Raw genomic sequence first — 20,432 nt, forward strand, 5'->3', positions numbered from 1 at the left:
TCATCTTCTTCTACACCATAACACTTAAACCAGTGTGCTGCAAACTTCACCCTAATTTAGCTTTTTTTTTTTCCTGAATGACCAGTGTGAAACATATAGGGGTTAATGTCCAGAAATGATGAGAATTCACATTTTTACTGATGAGTTTTTAGCTCTTACAGAAGTAAGTGAATACTTCCCTGAGCACAGCACGGTAAGCACTCTGAAAACCCACTCAGTAACATAAAGCACTGATGTCAGAATCAGGGGTGACATAATTCTGTTTGGCCATTTCTTCAACTGTGACAACCAAGATATTATTAATACGTGTATGCGTGTGCATGATATGACTACGCACTATGTGTTCTACCAAGATTCATACATAGAAGCACATATCAGCCTAAGGAAAAAAATATTTAGATTAAAATCTGTCTCTCAGAAAACCAGTTGGTCTAATACTGTTCTATATTGTATATTATTTCAGTACAACTTTGTAAAGCTTTTTAATTAGCACTATAATATCATGACAAATGTTGTAAGTTATTATATGCTATAAGAGTTTAATAAACTTTTTATGAAGTATTTAGAATCTTGTGATATGGATTTTACAGTTCTGCTAGGAACAGAATTTGACAAATACTTCAAGCTAAATCAAGTGCCATGTTTGATTTCTTATTCATCCTTCAAACTAAATTAAGAAACTGTGCTGTCTTCAACAGAGTATGTCAGACATCCCATAGGAATTATTTTTTTAATATTTTTTTAAAATACTTAAACTTCCCAATAGTAGGTTTTATTCTTTCCTCTGGTAAGTAAAATAATGGGTTGATAATTAAAAAAAAAAAAAAATTAAAAACCCCAAAAACCTAGAAGAAATTTTATTAAAAATTCTTAAATTTTAAGCTATAGCTTTGTGAATTTCCTGTACTAAAGCCTCTGAAATCTGGGTGAAGTGTGGACTTTTTTTCCTAATAGAGCATCATTTTTTAACATTTTAATTCATGGATTTTTGCTTTATTCGTCTCCCCTAATAACTTACAATACTGCCAGTGGTCCTGCATACTTTTGTTGATTTATGTGACATATACAAAAGTCATGTTTAGTAGAAGCACAGATTCTTTGTGTCTGATTTTCAGGGATTCTTTCTTCAACTTCTAGTCCAAACTTTCAAACTGCCACGTCATTCTTGAATGATGTTGCCCAAATCAGACTAGATTTTGTCAGCCACTTAAGGGCTATTTCAGCCAAGTGATTGGCACCTAAAATGTGATGTCTATGAACACAGCATGGAGAAAATAACATTTCTGAAGGACAATTACAAGTGCTTAAATGAATACAGAGCTACCAAGAGGTAGCCAGAGGTCAAAGCAGAGTATGCTGGGGTATCTGAGGTTGGTCATTTCTCAGGGGCTCGAGCATCTGGTTTCTCTGAGAACAGTATGGCTTTGGCAAACAACCCCTGGTGTTTGAAAAGGGCGATTCCCTTGGATCCGATCCCCTGCATACTAGAAAGCGTCGAATAGGAGCTCGTCTCCTTAGAATGAAGCTCTAAGAAGCACCTCTGCTGATGCCACTCAAAACCAATATTCCTGCTAGAAAAAAGGCCACATAGATGAGATCAATTTATCCAGTTCCAGTGAGATTTGAATGGCAAGTAATTACTTTTTACGCAGCCGTTGACCTCCTAGGCAGCCTTCTGATTTAGAACCAGAAGTGTTCTAGGACCTGGTGCAAGAATGGGATTTATTTATGCTTAAACTTGGTTGTCCCAGGCAGATATCTGGTCTAAGCCAGTCATCTGTCTTTCCTCTCCAATCAATTGGCAGAGGAATATCAGTATTTGGTTCAGTTGAAGCTGAAATGCTTCCTTAAAGTAGGTGTAATTATATCTCATGGAAACATCTACTGCTCTGTGTTTGGCATACATGGAAACATAGATTTCTAACTTTCAGACGTATGAAGTAAGATGAAACCAGGCCAAGGTGAGAATTAGACACCTGTGCATCAAGAGCGACCTTATCCTTTATTGGGTTTTTGTGTCTTAATTATCCCTCTCTAGTTTACTGAACATTCACATCTACTTCATATTATGGGGAATTCGAGTTCCTCAATAATAAGGACTTAAAAGTGCTTAAAAGTAGCTAAGCATTCATTTAATCTTGTATGTAATGAAACTCAATATTCTAATGCTATAAACAATAAAGTCTAAACATTTTTTAATTTTTTTTTAGCTAAATAATGCTATTATCTAGCCAAACTTTTCCCTGTTCATCAGTGATCTTATTGTTCCCATTATACAAAACTCGTGGCTACATTTTTTAGTACAAACATTGCAGTACAAACTGATTAAGACAGAAGAAAAAGTTCGTAGATAATATCTTCTTAGAAAATCAATAATTACTTGAAATTTGAAAGTGTAGGAACTACTGCTGAGGTGGGAGAAAAACAAGGAGATTTAGAGAAAATATTTTCTATGTGAAGTAGAGTGGTTCACAAGAAAATGCAGATTGTTATCAAGACGTAAATTCATCTGTGTATGATGCTAATTTTGTATTATACTGGTAGGAAAAAAAAACCCTCAAAACTAAAAAAAGATTAAATAGAAGTTTTTTTATCTTTGTTTCCCAGTTTTTCTCCAGCAGTAGTTCAGCGTAGATTTTGTTGGCAGTGATCTTACTTTCAATGTTATTGAAAACTCATTTACAGAATGCCTTTAAAAATCTTTATTTATTAGAATGACAAAGTTGGTAAATTAGAAGGGTTACTATTAACTTGGGACCTGATTCTGTCAACATTTATGCAGGTGCCTAATTAATTCATGTAGTTAGACTGAGAGATGATAATGGGTCACATTTTTCAATCTAATTTATGCGTAACAGTTTTCAAGACCACAGCTCAAACTAAGAAACCAATATTTAATTTTTCCCCCAAAGTATTGATTTGCTTCTGAATCTGAAATTCATAGCCAATCTCTCCATACATAATAAATGATTCATCCACTGTCTGATGCATTTACAAGTTTCAACTCCAGGTACCAATTTTATGACTTTGCCTCGGTTTTGCTTATAGCTACATCACTCTCAGCGTTAGAATGTCCTTCTTTGTACAGTAAATGACAGGTAATGAAGTTTTGTGATGCAACTGAGTTCGGTATTTCTCCACACATCACTGCCGTGCCTCAAATGTGACCCAATAACCTTAACTGGGGAATAATGAAGTTTGAATAACTCAGTTTCCGAAAACTTAACTGACAACGTATGCTTTCAGAAATTATAAGTAATAGCATCTTATTAATTTAAGATCTTTTTACTTGCTTGTCTAATAAAAAATGAGCACTGATGTAAAAATGCAATTGGCAAGCGATTCATAATGCAGTCTAATAGCTGTTTCTATTTCAAAATAATTCCAGACATCATTCATATGCAAAAATGTAAATTAAGAACTAAACTGTGTCCAGGTCTGCGAAGTCAAAATTATTGAAAGAAGCTTTCACACCCAATGGGCAGTCCCACAGTGCTCACTTTTGGTTGGTCGTGTTCACCGAAATGAACAAAATATAACTGTCCATCTCCTCTCCTTGACCTGATGCTTATGACTCTATTACTGCTGCTGCTTGAATGAGTGGATGGAGTGGATGGAAAAATCCCATACAGACAGAATATGGAAAAAATATGGAAGAGTCTGTCACCCTTAGATAAATGAGCTCTGCTTTGACCTCTACCTATTTTTTCATCTTGTACATCCATTTCCAGCAAAGGGTGGTTGTAAGCCCAGTAACATTATTTTAGTAAAGTAATGTATGAGTTTAAAGCATCTCTCAGAAATGAAATATCTGTTTCTGTCGAGGAGTGTTATTGTAGCATATTTTGCAAGTTCTAGCGCTGAACAGAGACTCTGTAACAGCCAATTAATTGTTTTAACAGTTTCCATCATACTGGGGGCAGGGGATTCTGATTTAGCAATTAAATAATCTCTTAAAATATTTCCCTTCTCTATCTCCCCTGTAGATCTCTGTGCCTAAGACTACAACTTCAAGGGGTTTCCTTTTGACCAGACTAGCATAACAAATACAGCATGTATCCCTTTTATATTCTTAAGTCATTAAAAAACAAATTGGAAACAATAGCTGTAGACTAAACATAGTGTTTAGATGTTAGGTATAATTACAATATATATTGCAAGAAGATAATTGAATTGCAATAGTTAATCCAAATAACCATCTTTATCTTCTTCTTTTTGGAAAAATATCTGAGCAGTGAACTCTATCAGGCTCTGAACAATTTCCTTCAGGAGTTGGTGGACATTCCTTCGTCTGAGTATTTTAAACATGATTCAGAAATAGCTTTTAGGTAGAGACTATAGAAGCATTTATGTTATTTGGACTAAATTATGTTATCAAAACACAGAAAGAAATATATATCTGGATACAACCACAAATAATGATGCTTTAAAAAAACGCATTTTCACATCTTTCTTATATACATGCAACTAAAATTTCTATTGGGTACTTAAAAAAATGGGCGTAGCACTCCAGCTAGGGCCTCACTGTGCAACTTCACAGTATCTGTTCTCAAGTCTTTTTTATATATATTATAATCATTGTAGATTGACCTTTGCCTTTTTTTCACAATAGCATCACATTGTTAAACACATTGCAAAAATCTATTTGACTTATGTTTTTGGCTGGACAATGTACCACAGGTAGTTGTTCCTTGAGATGCTTTTTCTCATGACTTCCATGTCCACCTCACAGTAGTTTAATTTATAGTCCCCTTGTCTTGCTTCTAAGAATGTCATGTGTGGCCATGTCAAAACTCTTACCGAAGTCAAGCTGTATCGCGTCAACTGCTTCTCCCAACCCAGTAGTTAACTGCCCTGTCAAGGAAAGTATTGTGATAGCTTGATGCAAGCTATTTTGACAAATCTGTTGCCTTTCTGACATCTGCTCATTATTTACAAGATAATTAAACATTAATTGCTCTACATCATGTTTCATTTTCTTTCTAAGTACTGAACATAGGCTGACTGTCCTATAATTCTCCCTTCTTTTCTTCTCTACCTTTATTTAAATAGGTATGTGCTTTTTCTTCTTTTTTTCTAAATCTCTGGAACTTTCACTGTTATTGTTTTTCTAAGTTCTCAAAGATGATTTGAAAATTGCTTTGATTATTTTCTTAAGAACTGCAGGGTAAATTATATTATGCTCTATTAACTCGAAGACATATTTAATAGATACATTTATGTTTATATGGATGTTTTCCAAACTGCCCTTTCCTAATTCAGGTCTGTTGCACTTGCTATTAATTACGTTAAATACCCGACTACCGCTGCTATTTAGGAAATTCTAGGCAGAAATTTAAGTACTTTAAAAATTAGAGTTCTTTGCCTCTTTTTCTGTTGTCATTATTGCATCTCTAGGTTTACTTGTTTCACCCTATGATCCTAAATAATTTTCTTTTATTCTTTGTTTACTTGTTTTCAACATATTTTTAACGAATGCTTTTTGATTTTCAGGATAAAGCCTTCCTCATGCAATCATATTAGTCACCTACTACAATTTCAAGTGCTCCATTAATTAAGATAATTTGATATATGCATTTATTAATACTTTTTCCAAAACTTAAATCTCTCTCGAACTCCTTTTCTACTTAAAATGTTTTCCTATGCCTAGCAATGTTTTGTTAATGTTTGTTTTCTTTAAGTCTATGGTAGCTGTCTCATTTTTCTTGTTTTCTCCAGCATATCCCAAGCTCTTACTGCACTTATTGGACATTATCTGCATGAAAGATAAAATCTGGTTCTTTCATCTATGTACAGGAATAAACATAAATATGTTTGTTTATCTATAGTGAGAACAAACAAGATTTGAATAGATATACCCTCATAAGGGTTCCCCTTTAGCATCCGTTGAGTAATACTTAAATGCAGGAAACTGAAAGATTGAGCTCGTGTTTGATGCCAGTCGTCTGCATAATTTAAACTCCTCTTGAATCATGTTTTTCTGTGCTTTACCTTAATTCACATAGTAACTAAGATGCATAAAAATTTGTTTTCATTATGAAGAAAATATATTTAAGGACATTCAGTCAAGTAGAAAATGTGGTTTCCTGCTGCAGTGAAAGTTTACTTCCTAAGAAAGTTTATCACTGCTCTTGATGAAAATGACAGTGGAAATTGTGGAAATTCCTCTTTATATTCATTGGTCAAGATCAGGCTATGAAAACGATCTTATTAAAAATAAGATCTAAGGAAATATATAAAGAAAGATAACATTATAACAAAAAAAACCAACTGAGTTAGGAATCATCTTTTCCTTTTCTTCCAGTTATGGTGCCAAAATAATAAAGCCAATGGTACATAATTTGTATCTAGATGCTAGAAGAAGGCAAGTAATAAAAATGATGTGAATATAATGAAAAGATCTGTGTCTGTAAAACTTAAACCTGAAGGAAGATCTTTAAATTTTTAAGTAATCCCAATGGATTTTGTATCCATGCTTCTAATGAAGCATTGATTCTGTTTGTCCTGCAGTATGTAAAAGCTCAGTCAAAATATTGAAGAATAAGAGTAACTAAGTACAGGTCTGTAGGTGCATTATAATTAGTGGGACCTGATATTCTTGTTCCTGTTTGTAGGATTTGGGTTTAAGTTTTTAGAGGACTGGTTTGGGGAACATTTATCTTTCTGCATATGTGATATGCAGAAAGTGATTATACCTTCAAAGGCTGGATAGCATTTGAAGAAAAGCCTCTGGTTACTTCAGGGAATGCCTTTAAACTATTTACATAAGTAAATAATTGCTTAAGGTATGTATTTAAAAAGCTCATACCACAGATTATAATACTATTAGCCAATAGCTATGGCTATTTTTTGTGTTTTATATGTGATGATAGTGAAGAAACAATGTCCATTTACATGCATTCGCAAAAGTAATTTACTAGATTTTGCATTCTAAGCATTTTTTGTCCCTTACAAGTCTTACTTTTCAATATGAGCTAGACTGCATTTAGTTATCTAAATTAGTAGGCATAATGGCTGCACTTTGCTTTGATCATTTGGTATAAATATGTAATGTGTTTATTCCAACTTGTAAAGGTTTAAAATGTACTTTACTGATAGCTCAGATAGCTTGCAGTCTTTTAAAAGTTAGTGAATTATACCTATTAAAGAAAGTTTTAGATTCTTTGTTGTGCAAATGGAGGAAAGAATATGAAGATGACTATTTTCATGCTGTCAGAAAATGTGCCATAGCTCTGCGTGTGTAGATTAGGTAGAACCCCACGCCATGAGCCTTCCTGGATATTGAAATTGTAACAACAATATGTACCATGTCAACAGGAAAGTATTTATGCCCAAGGGCAGGGGGGAAATGTTCACAAAAGGAGGTGTCTAATCTTACTGCCTTTCATTTTGTTTAATCTAGTTATGCCACGTTTTGCTGAACAAGTTGAGGTTGCCATTGAAGCTTTGAGTGCAAATGTCCCACAGCCATTTGAAGAGAATGAGTTCATAGATGCCTCCCGCCTGGTTTATGATGGAGTTCGTGACATCAGGAAAGCTGTGCTGATGATAAGGGTATGTAAAGCACCCGGATAATAAAAGTTGGGACTTGTAGGAAAGTATCATGTTGCATGAGAAGAATAAATAAGCTTCGTGGAATCGACTTTGTTTCATAATAAGCCAGAAAATCTTGACATTGAAACAAACATGGAACAAAAGGAAAAAAGAACTTGTGAGCAAGGGGATGAGGATATTTTAGAAGATGACCCATAATTAATTTGTTAATCACCTAGGAGAAGATTTGATCACAGCTGCTGATAGATGCAAACTTCTTTACTGTTACCTTAGTAATAGCATTAATTTGAAAAGTTCTTCAAAGTCTATGTAGGTTTTTGTTGTTTGTTGGGTCTTTTTTTTTCCCTCATGTATGTGTGTTGCCTAGGATATAAGGTAAGTCTGGTTAAAATCTAAATGAATAAATAAATTATCTTGCTGCTCCAGTGAATCTCTGCAGGAATGGTTTTGAATGTTTACCGAGGTAAAGAATGTGTCATTTCAGTGTTGGCTGCCCAGTTGATTCAATCTGCTTAGGTATCTTAAAAAAAATCCCAACCAAATAAATAAATACCCCACAGAGCAACAGAATTATTGTCAGAGTAAATGTGTCTTGCTTTTCAGTGTAGTATACAAAGATATTTTTTAAAAAAAACAACGAACCAAAGCTGGTTTGGACATCTCTTCAGTAATTCAAACCCTTCTTTGAAACCAAAATTTGAATCTGCCCCACTGAAAGCCACGTAGAAATAAAGCTATAGTGAAAAACACTAAGAAAACTTATGAAGTAACGGTGCTAAACCAACAACCCATCCCTTTGAGCAGACAGGTAAAATACACTTGTGGTTTTGAGTATAATATGGCACTGATATAAGACTTCAGGCAGTTAGAGCACTCCAAAATAGCTTTGTTTTAGTCACCCGTCACTATGTATTAACATTTAAAGAAAAGGCTTTTCACAGGCTTAATTTTATAACTGTGAAATATAAATTCCATTCCTGTACTCGATGCTAATCTCAGATAGTCTGAATTATAGTCATGGCTGATGTTGGGGCAAACCCCATTCTATTTTCTAAGGGTGTAACATTGGGATATTTGCAACTTTTCTGGATTGAGATGGAAACAAAAGGTGCATAGTGATGAAGCTCTATTTTTCCTTTGATTATCCAGTTCCTTAGACTGTAACAGCAGTTTCAAAACGTCTCTTAGGACAAGAACTACTTCTAAGCATGTTTTACTCTTTTATAGTCTCCTATGAGTCACTTTAAACTGCTTCATGAGACACAGTCATCAGGTGGGATCTGTTATAGACTCACCTACGATCCCCTACGCAGCGTTCTGGCTTCCAGCTCCCCCCTGTGCATCAGAGTTGTCCCAGAGAGGTTGCCATGAGACTGTCCAGACTGGGTGAGATGTTTCTGCTAAGCACAAAGCACTATTTTAAATTCTGAAGGCACGTTCACTTACTTCATTGCTGTTTTACAGTTCTATTAACCACTAGCTTGGAAAAGCTGATCAGCAGGCAGGCTTTACAGTCCACTTAGAAGCATCCCAGGTTACTTTTGCAATTCTGTCACTACCGCTTTCCACTCCTTGTGTGATATGAGTTAATGAATTCTGCTTTTCCAGATTAGGAAGATGTATTTTTGCATTCAGACAATTAACTTATTTATGGAGCTAAATATAGCGCTCTTTGCCCAGGCAGAGAACTGAAGGACATAAATGGACTCATTATCCTTGTGAGTTAACTGGGAAAAATCCATGTATATAAACTTGCGTAGACCAGAGGCTGCTGAATCAGAGCCTTATTTTCTGTAGGAAACAAAATTAGTTTAATTTTGAGACATTCTTTAGCATTCTCATCCGGACATTGGAATGGAACATTTATTTAAAGGGCGAGCATTAAGCTGTAAAAGACAGTCTTTAGAATATTTTTATCTAATAATCTATTAAATCTCATGCACTCCTTTAATTTAGGCTGTAAAACTTCTTGAAGAATTATAAAAGGGAAAAGAAATGTGCAAATGTTTTAGAACTTCTGACACAATTATTTTCAGGCAGTAGCTGTTCACACGCATGCCGTGAAAGACTGAATTTATCTGAGATGATTCCCCCATTCCATGGAGGAAATTAAGCCACTTTTTAAATTAATTTTTGTTGGTATTATTACTTTTAGTAAGCTGAAGGAAAGGGGGATAATCTCTGTTCTTCTCTTTTCCCCTGAGAAAAGGAGATTTTATTGTCCCTTTGGAGGACAAAGGAGACTCATTTTTGCATTGGAGACTATAATTGTGATTTGCATAGAAGAAAAAATCTCTTTTATAACTTAAGAAGTACCATAAATAAATTTAGGATTATAATTATAGAATCTAAAAATAAGATAGAAAATAATAACTTCGTTCCCACATCTTTTCTGTTATTGGGTCAGGATCAAATTTCACTTTGTTTTTTTTCATAGCTGTTTATGAAATTCCCTATTATTAGACAGAAATCTTCTCAACAGTCAGTAAGAGCCACAATGGCTCCTTTTGTCCTTCTTATGTATCTCTGAGGCCAGTCTTCTGGTTTCACATGGACTCTGCTATTGGCAACCTCACAGTTCGCTGCATCTACATTAGTTTTATTGTTACATTTGTTTGCACCAGGAGTGCACTTTTGGAGGCAATCTTCAGTTGCTCCCTTTTGCCATGTTTTAATTCATGTTGCAGGGTAGCCTTAGCACATAAAAAGCTTGATTCTTTAAGCTGATCCTGAAAGATGTTCTCTAGGAGCATCTTAAATACACCTCTATTCTGTTCTTTCTTTGAGGCACTTTTGGTCCACGGGAGAAGACTACAGTGAGTCTGAATAAAAATGAAATGAGGGTAGTGCAAATGTGGGGTCCTTAGCCCCAGCAATTCGGATATGTGAATGCTATTCTACTCTTCGACACTTATAATTAAGGCTTAGCCATGATCTCCTATGGGGTAGCCACCGTGGTGAAATCTGAAGTGCTGCTACATCTCAAATCCTCTGGAAAACAGGGTCCGATGCAGAATCCCATCATTTTTTTAAGTAGATGATCTCCAAAGGGTGCTCTGGAATCCATTGTCTACATCCTTCCTTCTCAGGTTGAATTTAGAATCACTCAGGCTGCAGCTGTCTTAGTACAAAAGCAAACATACAGAATAGTGTGGAGTTGAATAGAAAAGCGTATTACAGATGTCTGGGTTTTTTTCTCCTTAGCCTTTTGAATTAGAGGATATGGTCATGGTAAATATGGAGGAATATCTTTTCAGTCTGTCTCCTTAGCTTGACTTGGTGTTTACTGAAATTCTTTTAATTGCATTTTACAGTTTTGAAGTGCATGCAGTACTGTAGCACAGTGGCGTTTCTATCTTCATCAAGTATTTTTGAATCAGTGAAATATTAAACAAATAGCCTTTTTCCAAATCTGCATGTGTATGCCATTTTATGACTCATGTGCATAATTCACATTTTTATACTGCAGTTTCAAAAAAATGAAACAAAATCATATTGATAGAAGGTATTTTGTTTACAGCAAGACTTTCAGTCTAGAAACCAAAGAGATATTTAAAAAAAAAAATAGTATCTGATGACGAGAACCTAAAAGTCACCAAATTCATATTAGCAATAAAGCGTGCATCATATAAGAGAAAGCATATATTTACTGGGTGATGTATTTGTGATTGTGAAAGATCCTTATACATCGGGAGAATTCTTCTGAATTAGATGAAAGGAGTAAAGAATGGGCTTGATGAAAAAAAATAGTCCTAAAAAGTCTTATGGCCTGTGCCATAGACTAAAATAATGAAAATGGTGAGTTTTTCTAATGAAATTAATGAGCTTCTGAAATCTGTTAGTTTTGAAAACTACACTAGCACTTCCTGCTGCTGGTGGTTGTCAGAGTTTTGTTTGGAAGCTGTCTCAGATTTCAAATCCATGTTTCCTATGTCTGCTTGACCATAATTTCAGGTGTCTGTGAGACTGATTCAGTCCTTCTGTCTTCCAAGTAAGATAATTTAAGTTCCAGACTTTGTTGTCTTGGAAACTGGGTTTTAAATATCAAAGTTCTGTTAGTTGTGCACAAAAATTAGAGTTGTTTTGGTATGTTTAGAAGGCCCTGGTAATCTTAAAGTCAAGGTACTTTAATATGATATTTCTTTTTTTCTATTTTGTGTCAATACACAATTTGTCAATAAACACAGGAGAGTCTATTTTATATGGGCCGTATCTCCAAGAGATCAGATAAAACAAAGCAATCATGCAAAAGTGAAAAGAATGCCACGTGTTTGCAATGGCAGCGTACAGATAACAGTTGCCTACTGTTCTTCATCTTAGTGAAAAATGTCACTATTTTGGGAAGAAAATGAGGGTGTTAAATTCTCCACATTCAAAAACCTTAAACGCGTGAATCTGAAAGTTAGTTTTGATTTAGATATCACTTGTACAGAGGGAAAATACTGAGCTTTCTTGTGCTTGGGTATATTATTGGCAGCTGCATTAACTTTTCCTTTGGGTTTGCACTACAATTTCTTCAAATTCAACGTCTGTACCTATTGTTTCAATGTTTTAAAGACCACAGACATTAAGATTGTGAATGTCAGACAGTAGCAGCAATACATTTTTTCCGAATGTTTCTTAGAGATTAAATCCCTGAAGCATAGAATTTTCAGAATATGATAGATCTTTAAGAGGAATCTTTGTGTCCTTACTTTCTACAGTATTGAGATGTAATATTTTTAATATTATGCTCTTACTTTACTGCAACTCCAACTATGAAAGCCTGGGAAAAGGCTGCATGTTGTCTTTTATAGTCTTATCTATAAAAGTGGCAATAGAAGAAACTAAGAAGAATATGCCTGCAGTGGGAAGAGTACTGATTTTACAATAACTAGTGCAACAACTGGCTAGTTGAATGGACTTGGAGGATGGAGAAGAGCCAGTTGGTTTACAAAGAAGGGGTTGAAACTCTCCACACTGTTCCTATTCTTCACAGGAAAGCCTAGATATATGAAAAGCCAAGCACCAGGATAGGAAATAATTGCTTTCATTCAGAGTTATATGATTCTCTTAGTAACTTGCTTATGCCAGATTTTATGGTCACATCCTGCCCTCAGGCAGGTGAGAAGAAAGAATAAAGTGATGAAAGTTGATTAGAAAGCAAGACCTTTGGACATGATGATGATGAGTATCAATCTTTCTTTTTTTTTTCTTTTCCTGTAGCAAAAAAAAGAAAAAGACAAATTCATTTTTTCACCTAAATCTCATCTCCTGTCCTGTCTATCCTTTTGTATACAGTATTAGTACATACTTCTTTTAAGAGATGCGACCTGAGTTTCATTACCGTACTGTCATACTTGTGTATTTCTTCCTCTAGTGCTCAACATCAAAATTTATTTTGTTCTCTTTAAGCCAAATAAAGATGGCTGTGTATTACTCTCCCCATCATGTGCACTTCAGCGTTCAGCTAGCAAAGCAGCTGATTTTCTGTTACAAACAGTGATGTGCACTTTATGTTGGAAACCAGGCTGTAATATAAATGCCGCCAAAAGACTTCTCTATGTTACGTTAGAGGGTTTGGACCAGTTCCTAGTGACTGAGCATCTTCAAGACAGAGCTGTAATGACAACTGGCAATGATTAGCACCTCTGCTAGCAAACTTGACGTTGCCTCCAAGCATGAAATGCCAGCATGGGTGATTTCTTCTGTAATAGTTGACTCTCTAGGTTAACACTGAGGCATATGGGTATCCAGTAAGGTGAGGATTTCTCTGCACAGCTACTGTGATCTTCTTTTTCTACTTCTGCTATCATGCATCGTACCTACAGAGGTTGCTTGTGGCCAGATCGTTGTGATAGATGCTATTCATGTACAAAATGAAAATAATCTTTTCTTCGATAGCCTATTTCTGGTTTTTCACAATCTAGATTAAATATAGTACTAAATAGTTATTTAAGGTAGACTCTGTCTCTCTGGATATACATATGGAAATATTATTTTGCTCCTATTTTTTTTTTTTTGCTAAAAGGTAAAAAAAAACCAAATAAATCCATCAGTTATATTTTTTTCTCCCCCTTCTAACATTTTAAACAATCTGAAAATTCCTGGGTCGGGGCAATCCCCGTTTTCAGTACACAGTGGGGAATGATGTGATTGAGAGCAGCCCTGCAGAGAAGGACTTGGGGGTGCTGGTTGATGAGAAGCTCGACATGAGCCGGCAATGTGCGCTCACAGCCCAGAAGGCCAACTGTGTCCTGGGCTGCATCCAAAGCAGCGTGGCCAGCAGGGTGAGGGAGGGGATTCTGCCCCTCTATTCCTCTCTTGTGAGACCTCATCTGGAATACTGTGTCCAATTCTGGAATCCTCAACATAAGAAGGATATGGAGCTGTTGGAACAGGTCCAGAGGAGGTCTACAAAGACAATCAGAGGGCTGGAGCAACTTCCCTACGAGGACAGGCTGAGAGAGTTGGGCTTGTTTAACCTGGAGAAGAGAAGGCTCAGAGGAGATCTTATAGTGACCTTCCAGTACCTGAAGGGGCTACAGAAAAGCTGGAGAGGGGCTATTCATAAAGGCTTGTGGGGATAGGATGAGTGAGAATGGGTATAAAATGGAGAGGGGCAGATTTAGACTGGACATTGTGAAGAATTTCTTCACCATGAGAGTGGTGAGGCACTGGCCCAGGTTGCCAAGGGAGGTTGTGTCTGCCCCATCCCTGGAGGTGTTCAAGGCCAGGTTGGATGGGGCCTTGGGCAGTCTGATCTAGTGGGAGGTGTCCCTGTCCATGGCAGGGGGGGTTGGAACTAGATGATCTTTAAGGTCTCTTCCAAACCAAACTATTCTATAATTCTATGATAAGACAGCCTATGTGTAAATACGGTTTGCCTCGAGATGTGAACATCATTCGTAGCACCAGCAACCTGGTTTCAGTTTAGGAAATCAGGCAAATTCTGAAGTTCCCTATCAGAAATGAACCATTTGAACCAGCAAGCTAAAGCAGATGATACACTTTATATTTGTTTCAAAATCAGTTGGCATAGTTTACATTTTCTTTCAAGTTATTCATCTTTACTTACTTTGATAACTTTTTTTCCAGGATGTTTCTTTCTCCCAGGTATTTACCCTTGAAGGTTACATGGAGATTCCAGTAATATTATAGCATTATTATCCATTTATATACAAAATTAACATAATTTTGCCATGCCACACTCCAGTTGTTAGTGTTTCCAAATGGTATTTGTTCCTGAAACTGCATTCATCATGTTAACAGAGTTAAGAAAAGTTGCAGTAAGCTAATGATAAATGCCATTTGTAAAGAAAACTAGGGTTGGAACAACTTAATTTTTAAGCCAATTCAATTTCAGTTCTTGACTGCTTGGGCAGACAAGTTAATTTAAAGAGAAAGAGAAACAGCATTTCCTGGGCAGGTAGTCAATGAAATAAGAGCTTACTGTACATAGGACTTAGCCTGTATCCTTTATAAGCTTATCTCCTCTCTTTTGCTTTCCCTCTCCTGTCTCTCTCTAGACCCCTGAAGAGTTAGAAGATGACTCAGATTTTGAGCAGGAAGATTATGACGTTCGCAGTCGAACAAGTGTTCAGACTGAAGATGACCAGCTTATTGCTGGGCAGAGTGCGAGGGTGAGTATAAAAACCACATACTACATTAAGTGTCTGTATAGCTACAAATAAAAAGCTATGCCTTGGAAAGCAAATGCAGTGATTTCAAATCTTCGGGGTCACTTAAAAAAGGACCGGAATAAGTTAACCTAAGTGTTTAAAGTTTTTTCATGTCTCACCTATTTGAAATGCTTTGGCTTTATTGAATGATCTACCTTAGGCTTATGCGATGCCTTGCATCAGCCATTTGCTCTGTAGGAGAAGGCCTTGCAGATTTGGAATGTGCTGAAACCGTGGGAGTAGTCAACAAATTAAACAAATTAAAAAAAAAAAAAAAAAATCCCACCAGGGCACCATGTGCTGTATCCAGAGAAATCTTACATTAGTCATGTTTCCCAGTGTGCAAACCTGTCAAGAAGATGTGTTTAAGCTACCGAGTAGTCCCTGTAATTTAATTGTAATTGAAGACATTTGTTACTGAGTCAATGTAATTTTACCAGGGTAATTACATCATGATAAACTCCAGTCATTGTGATTTGCGACCTCCGCTTGCGCATGGGGATTGCAAATTAAGCTGATGAGTGCTTCAGGGGTCACAGGTGCTGGAGAAGTGAAATTTGTTAACACTCAGGATTATGTCAGCCTCTGATGAATGTCTACCTTTTACTAAATAGGCTGCTTAGATCACATTATAAAAAAACACCAAACACATCAGAATGTAATTTTGGGGGCAAACAACATCATGAAAATATGTTTAACTGGAAAGAGAATTTAAAAAAAAATAGGTCTCAAAATTCTCCAGCAGAGAACCAGGGGGGAACTGGGAATTACTCAAATTATTTTCCTGGCTGTTTTGCACAGGTCTGCAGGTTTCTTCTGATGAGTGCTAAAAGTGAAATAATGGGCTAAATAAAAAGCATCCTCATACACACTTAAACGCTGTAGCAAAAGCTACGACCTGGAAAGGTGATCACTTACCTTGAATTCTGAAAGAACATTTGTAGAGCTGAGAAACTGAAAAGCAAAGACAATGACGCTTTGAAAGATCAGTTCAGAAGACCAGGAAGAAGGAGTTTTCAGCTGCGGTAGGAAGGCCCACACTATGTTAGGGCTTGATTCAAACATTTTACACCCTGACAAGAAACAGTAGAGTAATGCAAACCTAAATGAAGCTTACTTTGAGGTCTGAGAGGAATGTAAGACATAGGTACAGTGGAACAGGCAGAGGTTTCTTTTTTTCTTTACTTTGCTTCCTTGAATATTGAATAGATGGGAATTAAAGTATAGCATCTATCAGAAAAGCTGGGTTATATCAAGGACATATCGTATACATCATTATAATGAGTCTAGAGGATGACCACAAAGATGATGAGAAGGCTGGAGCACCTCCCATATGAGGACAGGCTGAGAGAGTTGGGCTTGTTTAGCTTAGTGAAGAAAAGGCTCCAGGGAGAGCTTATAGCAACCTTCCAGTACTTAAAGGGAGCCTACAAGGGTGGAGCTCTTCATGAGGGAGTGTAGTGATAGGATGGGGGATAATGTTTTAAACTGAAAGAGGGGAATGTTAGATTAGATATTAGGAAGAATTTTTTTTTAACAGTGAGGGTGGGGAGGCACTGGAACAAGTTTCCCAGAGAAGCTGTGGATGCCACATCCCTGGAAGTGTTCAAGGTCAAGTTGAATGAGGCTTTGAGCAAACTAATGGGACATGTCCCTGCCCATAGCAGGGGGGTTGGAAATGGATGATCTTTAAAGTCCCTTCCAACTCAAACTATTTCTATGATTATCACATAGATAAAGAGCAGACGGATGATAGGTCCCATCCCAGAGAGCTGGGTGACCAGGAACTGGCATTGAAAAACATGCTATCAGTAGAATTGCAGAATGATAGTTGGATACCTTCCTCTGAGAACAATGACAGAACTATCTTCTGGATACAGTTGACTATCTTGGAGAGATTATTATATTTTAAAGAGCACAGAGTCCTGTTTTATAGTCAAAGAGTTGACTATTAAAGTAAATCTGAATTACAAAATTATTGAGGTACAACACAGTTATTTCACAGTCTTTTTTATTTTTTTTTGTTACATCTGGGATACTGGGTAACATAACATCTTTTCTTGAACTGAAAACCAAGTAAAGACTGCAGTAATATTTTTACTTAGAATCTAGTTCACCTAGGGACTTAGGAGACTTAAATTCTATTGCATTTATTTCGATTATTATCACTACTGCACTTAATACCTTATGCTTTGATCGGCTACACGCTGTATAAACATAGTATATTATAAAGACAGTGCCATTCCTTAATAATATAGAATGCAATATGCCACAAGGAGAAAAGCAACAAACAATGCAAAGCTGAAAATGAAAACATGCTAAGCAGAAGCCATGCAGTCCACAATGTTCAGTGATTCATTGAAATGAGTTTGCTAAGCAGAACCTTTTCTTTTGAAAATCTGCATTTTTGTTTGTGAAATGTAATGTATTTTTTTCATATGCTTATCCCATAATGCTTATTAGTATTTCAGTATAAAGACTAGTGATGGTCTTCAGTAGAATTAGAACTTGAATATGTGAACTGCATTTGCTATAGGGTATAGCCTCTCTGAAAAATGCCTTGGCAGCTGGAATAGAAGTGTTCAAACACTGTATACCAGTATAAACGGGTGTGCAGGTGAATCTGTCCATGGAAAGAAAGCACGTGCAAGACGTACAAATCAGCTTTCCATCTTTTACTACACCTATCACATTCTCTTAATTTCAGTTAATTCATCTGTTCCATTGTTTTATATGTATTTTATATATTTATTTATTAGTTTGACTTACGTTGCTTTTTTTTCTGTGAAAAGACTAATATGCTAACATTTGAAAGTGCTGAGCTACATTGATAAGACATAATTAAAACTCATGTGTTGAATCTTAATTTGATTACCTTGCAAATTTCTCATTTTCTGATCTACTGTTTATAACCATTTTTAATTTCAGTTTTGGAAAAGGTCAATTATGAATTTTTAAAAGCCAAGAGCATTTTAAGAATATGTAGAGAAAGACTCCAGCTGATTGAAAGTGACATAAACAAGAAAAAATGTAATGACACTTAAATATGTGTCACACCCCATTAAATGCATAATGTGGTCTTGAGAACCCCCTAAAGCCAAATAGTAGCTCAGCTTGGAAGTCATTATTGGAAGTGTCCATGTGATCTTCAAAAGTAGTTATTATAGTTTTGTAGACTTTTCTTTCTTCTTTTGGTACAGGGGGGTCGGGAAACTTTCTGCCTAGTTGCGGTGTCAAGGCAGATTAGTATCAACCAGTGCAGTGCCTCTTCATATATTGTCCATGAGTCAATTAGACCGCTAAATATTATTGAAAGGTACATTCATTACAATTAATTTCAAATGTGTTATCTTTCATGTCATAGCTTATTCTATTATTAGGTTAACAAGAACACTTCTACTTCTGACAGAGAATGAGACTGGGGGAGATATTGGCAGTTCCCATAGGTGTCATTCATTTTGTTCTTCCTAAAAGTTAAGGTTTAACAGGAATTTTCTTTAATCTTCCTATATCCACTGGTGAATAATCTGCATAGTATGGCAACACATATTTTTAATTTCTTGAAGGTGTGAGAAGAGCTATAAACATTCTGTGTATTTATCTTCACCTGTCCTAAAAGAAGTCAAATGTCTGCTGGATTTGCTTGGCATGTGCAGCTCCCATAAAAAGGAAACTAGAAGTTGGGCACTCCATTTGGACCACTGGAAATGTAATGATTTCTAGCTGACTTTTTTCATCCCCAACTTCTCCCATTTTTTTTTTCCAGGCTATCATGGCTCAGCTTCCTCAGGAGGAGAAGGCAAAAATTGCTGAGCAGGTCGAGATATTCCACCAAGAAAAGAGCAAACTGGATGCAGAGGTGGCTAAGTGGGATGACAGTGGTAATGACATCATTGTGTTGGCAAAGCAGATGTGCATGATTATGATGGAAATGACAGACTTCACTAGGTAAGGACAGACTTAGATATCCCACATCTTGCCTTTTTGTTGCCATTTATAACCTATTGAGATGATGTGCACTGCTTTGGGGGATGCAAAGCCAGGCATCATACATAATAAGATGGGCTGTACAGTTCTCTACACTACTGCTCTGGATGTTTCACCAAATGGGATCAATCACATGAAGTTTTTGTCCTATTTGCTAATCCACTTTATTTGCAGATCGTCTTGAATTTCGGCAGCAAAGATAGTCTGTGACCTTCCAGACACTCAAATGACATTTCATTTAGTGCCCATCTAAATGCATGTGCCTCTCTGAACTTTCAACATTTCAATGCAATTTGTGTCAATCAAAAATAATGGCAAAACTATTTATATAATTTTGAAGACTGAACTTATTTAAAAAAAAAATCCCCAATCAAATGAAACTATATTGAACTTATACTCTATTGGAACCTGTCAGTAATGATTTTTTTCCCTTTCATTTCTTTTTTCTGTTGATATCTTCTTTTCTAATTACAAAGTGTCAAAACACCATTCATTAACGATATCATACAAACAGAAGTTTAAATGTAGTCATTTTGTTAATCACACCAGGGAGAACGTTTTACAAGATTCTTTGAATTACAGATCTCTGTAATAAATTAAAGATTTTTCAGTGTTTCTTTTTAGGGTGAGTTCAAAAGCTTAAATGATATTTATCAAAATGTAATTAGACAAAACTGGACAAAAATATTTATGTCTTTCTTCAGAATTAAAATAAGACATCCTTTTATTCATCAAAATGCAAAAAGATTTCTTAGTCTCCAGGCGATTAGAGTTTGCACGTACCTTGTGGCTGGTGGTGGTGTATGAATACCATTAATTCACAAATAGCTTAACTATTTGTGCTTGCATAGATAGTTAATTTGTAATAGGAAACAGCAAACATTTTTATCCATTTTAAATTTAAATGTGCATATAGAAAGTTTGCTTACTCTAATAGCGTACTGCTATACTTCTTTCCAGGTAATTATTCTCTATTTATTTCTCACTTTGTGCTTTACAAATATTTCTTTGCAGTAGACTCACCACTCTAATATACCAAATAAGAGTATAGAACCTCCTACAAAGGGTGACATTTTAGAGGCATCTTAATTACTTTTGTGTTTGTGTTGTCTTTGGGTCTCTGATCCTTCTGCTCAAAAATGGAGTGAAAAACTGTCCAAACAATGTCATCATTTCATGGAAGGAAGAACTAATGTTCTAAAGCAACAGCCCAGAATATGAACACGTTCT

At 35.9% G+C, this 20,432-nt stretch overlaps 1 protein-coding gene across 2 annotated transcripts in view; it reads left to right on the forward strand.

The window, feature by feature from the left end:
- The window catches only part of CTNNA2 (catenin alpha 2), a 520,003-nt gene that overhangs the window by 465,836 nt on the left and 33,735 nt on the right, over positions 1 to 20,432 (forward strand). For both annotated transcript variants that reach the window (XM_054064692.1, XM_054064693.1), the window contains exons 13-15: positions 7,403 to 7,554; positions 15,063 to 15,176; positions 18,982 to 19,163. In XM_054064692.1, the coding sequence (XP_053920667.1) occupies positions 7,403 to 7,554; positions 15,063 to 15,176; positions 18,982 to 19,163 (448 nt within the window). The remainder of the gene's footprint in view (positions 1 to 7,402; positions 7,555 to 15,062; positions 15,177 to 18,981; positions 19,164 to 20,432) is intronic.

This window comes from Cuculus canorus, chromosome 4 (genome assembly GCF_017976375.1).
Source record: "Cuculus canorus isolate bCucCan1 chromosome 4, bCucCan1.pri, whole genome shotgun sequence".
Lineage (NCBI taxonomy): Eukaryota > Metazoa > Chordata > Aves > Cuculiformes > Cuculidae > Cuculus > Cuculus canorus.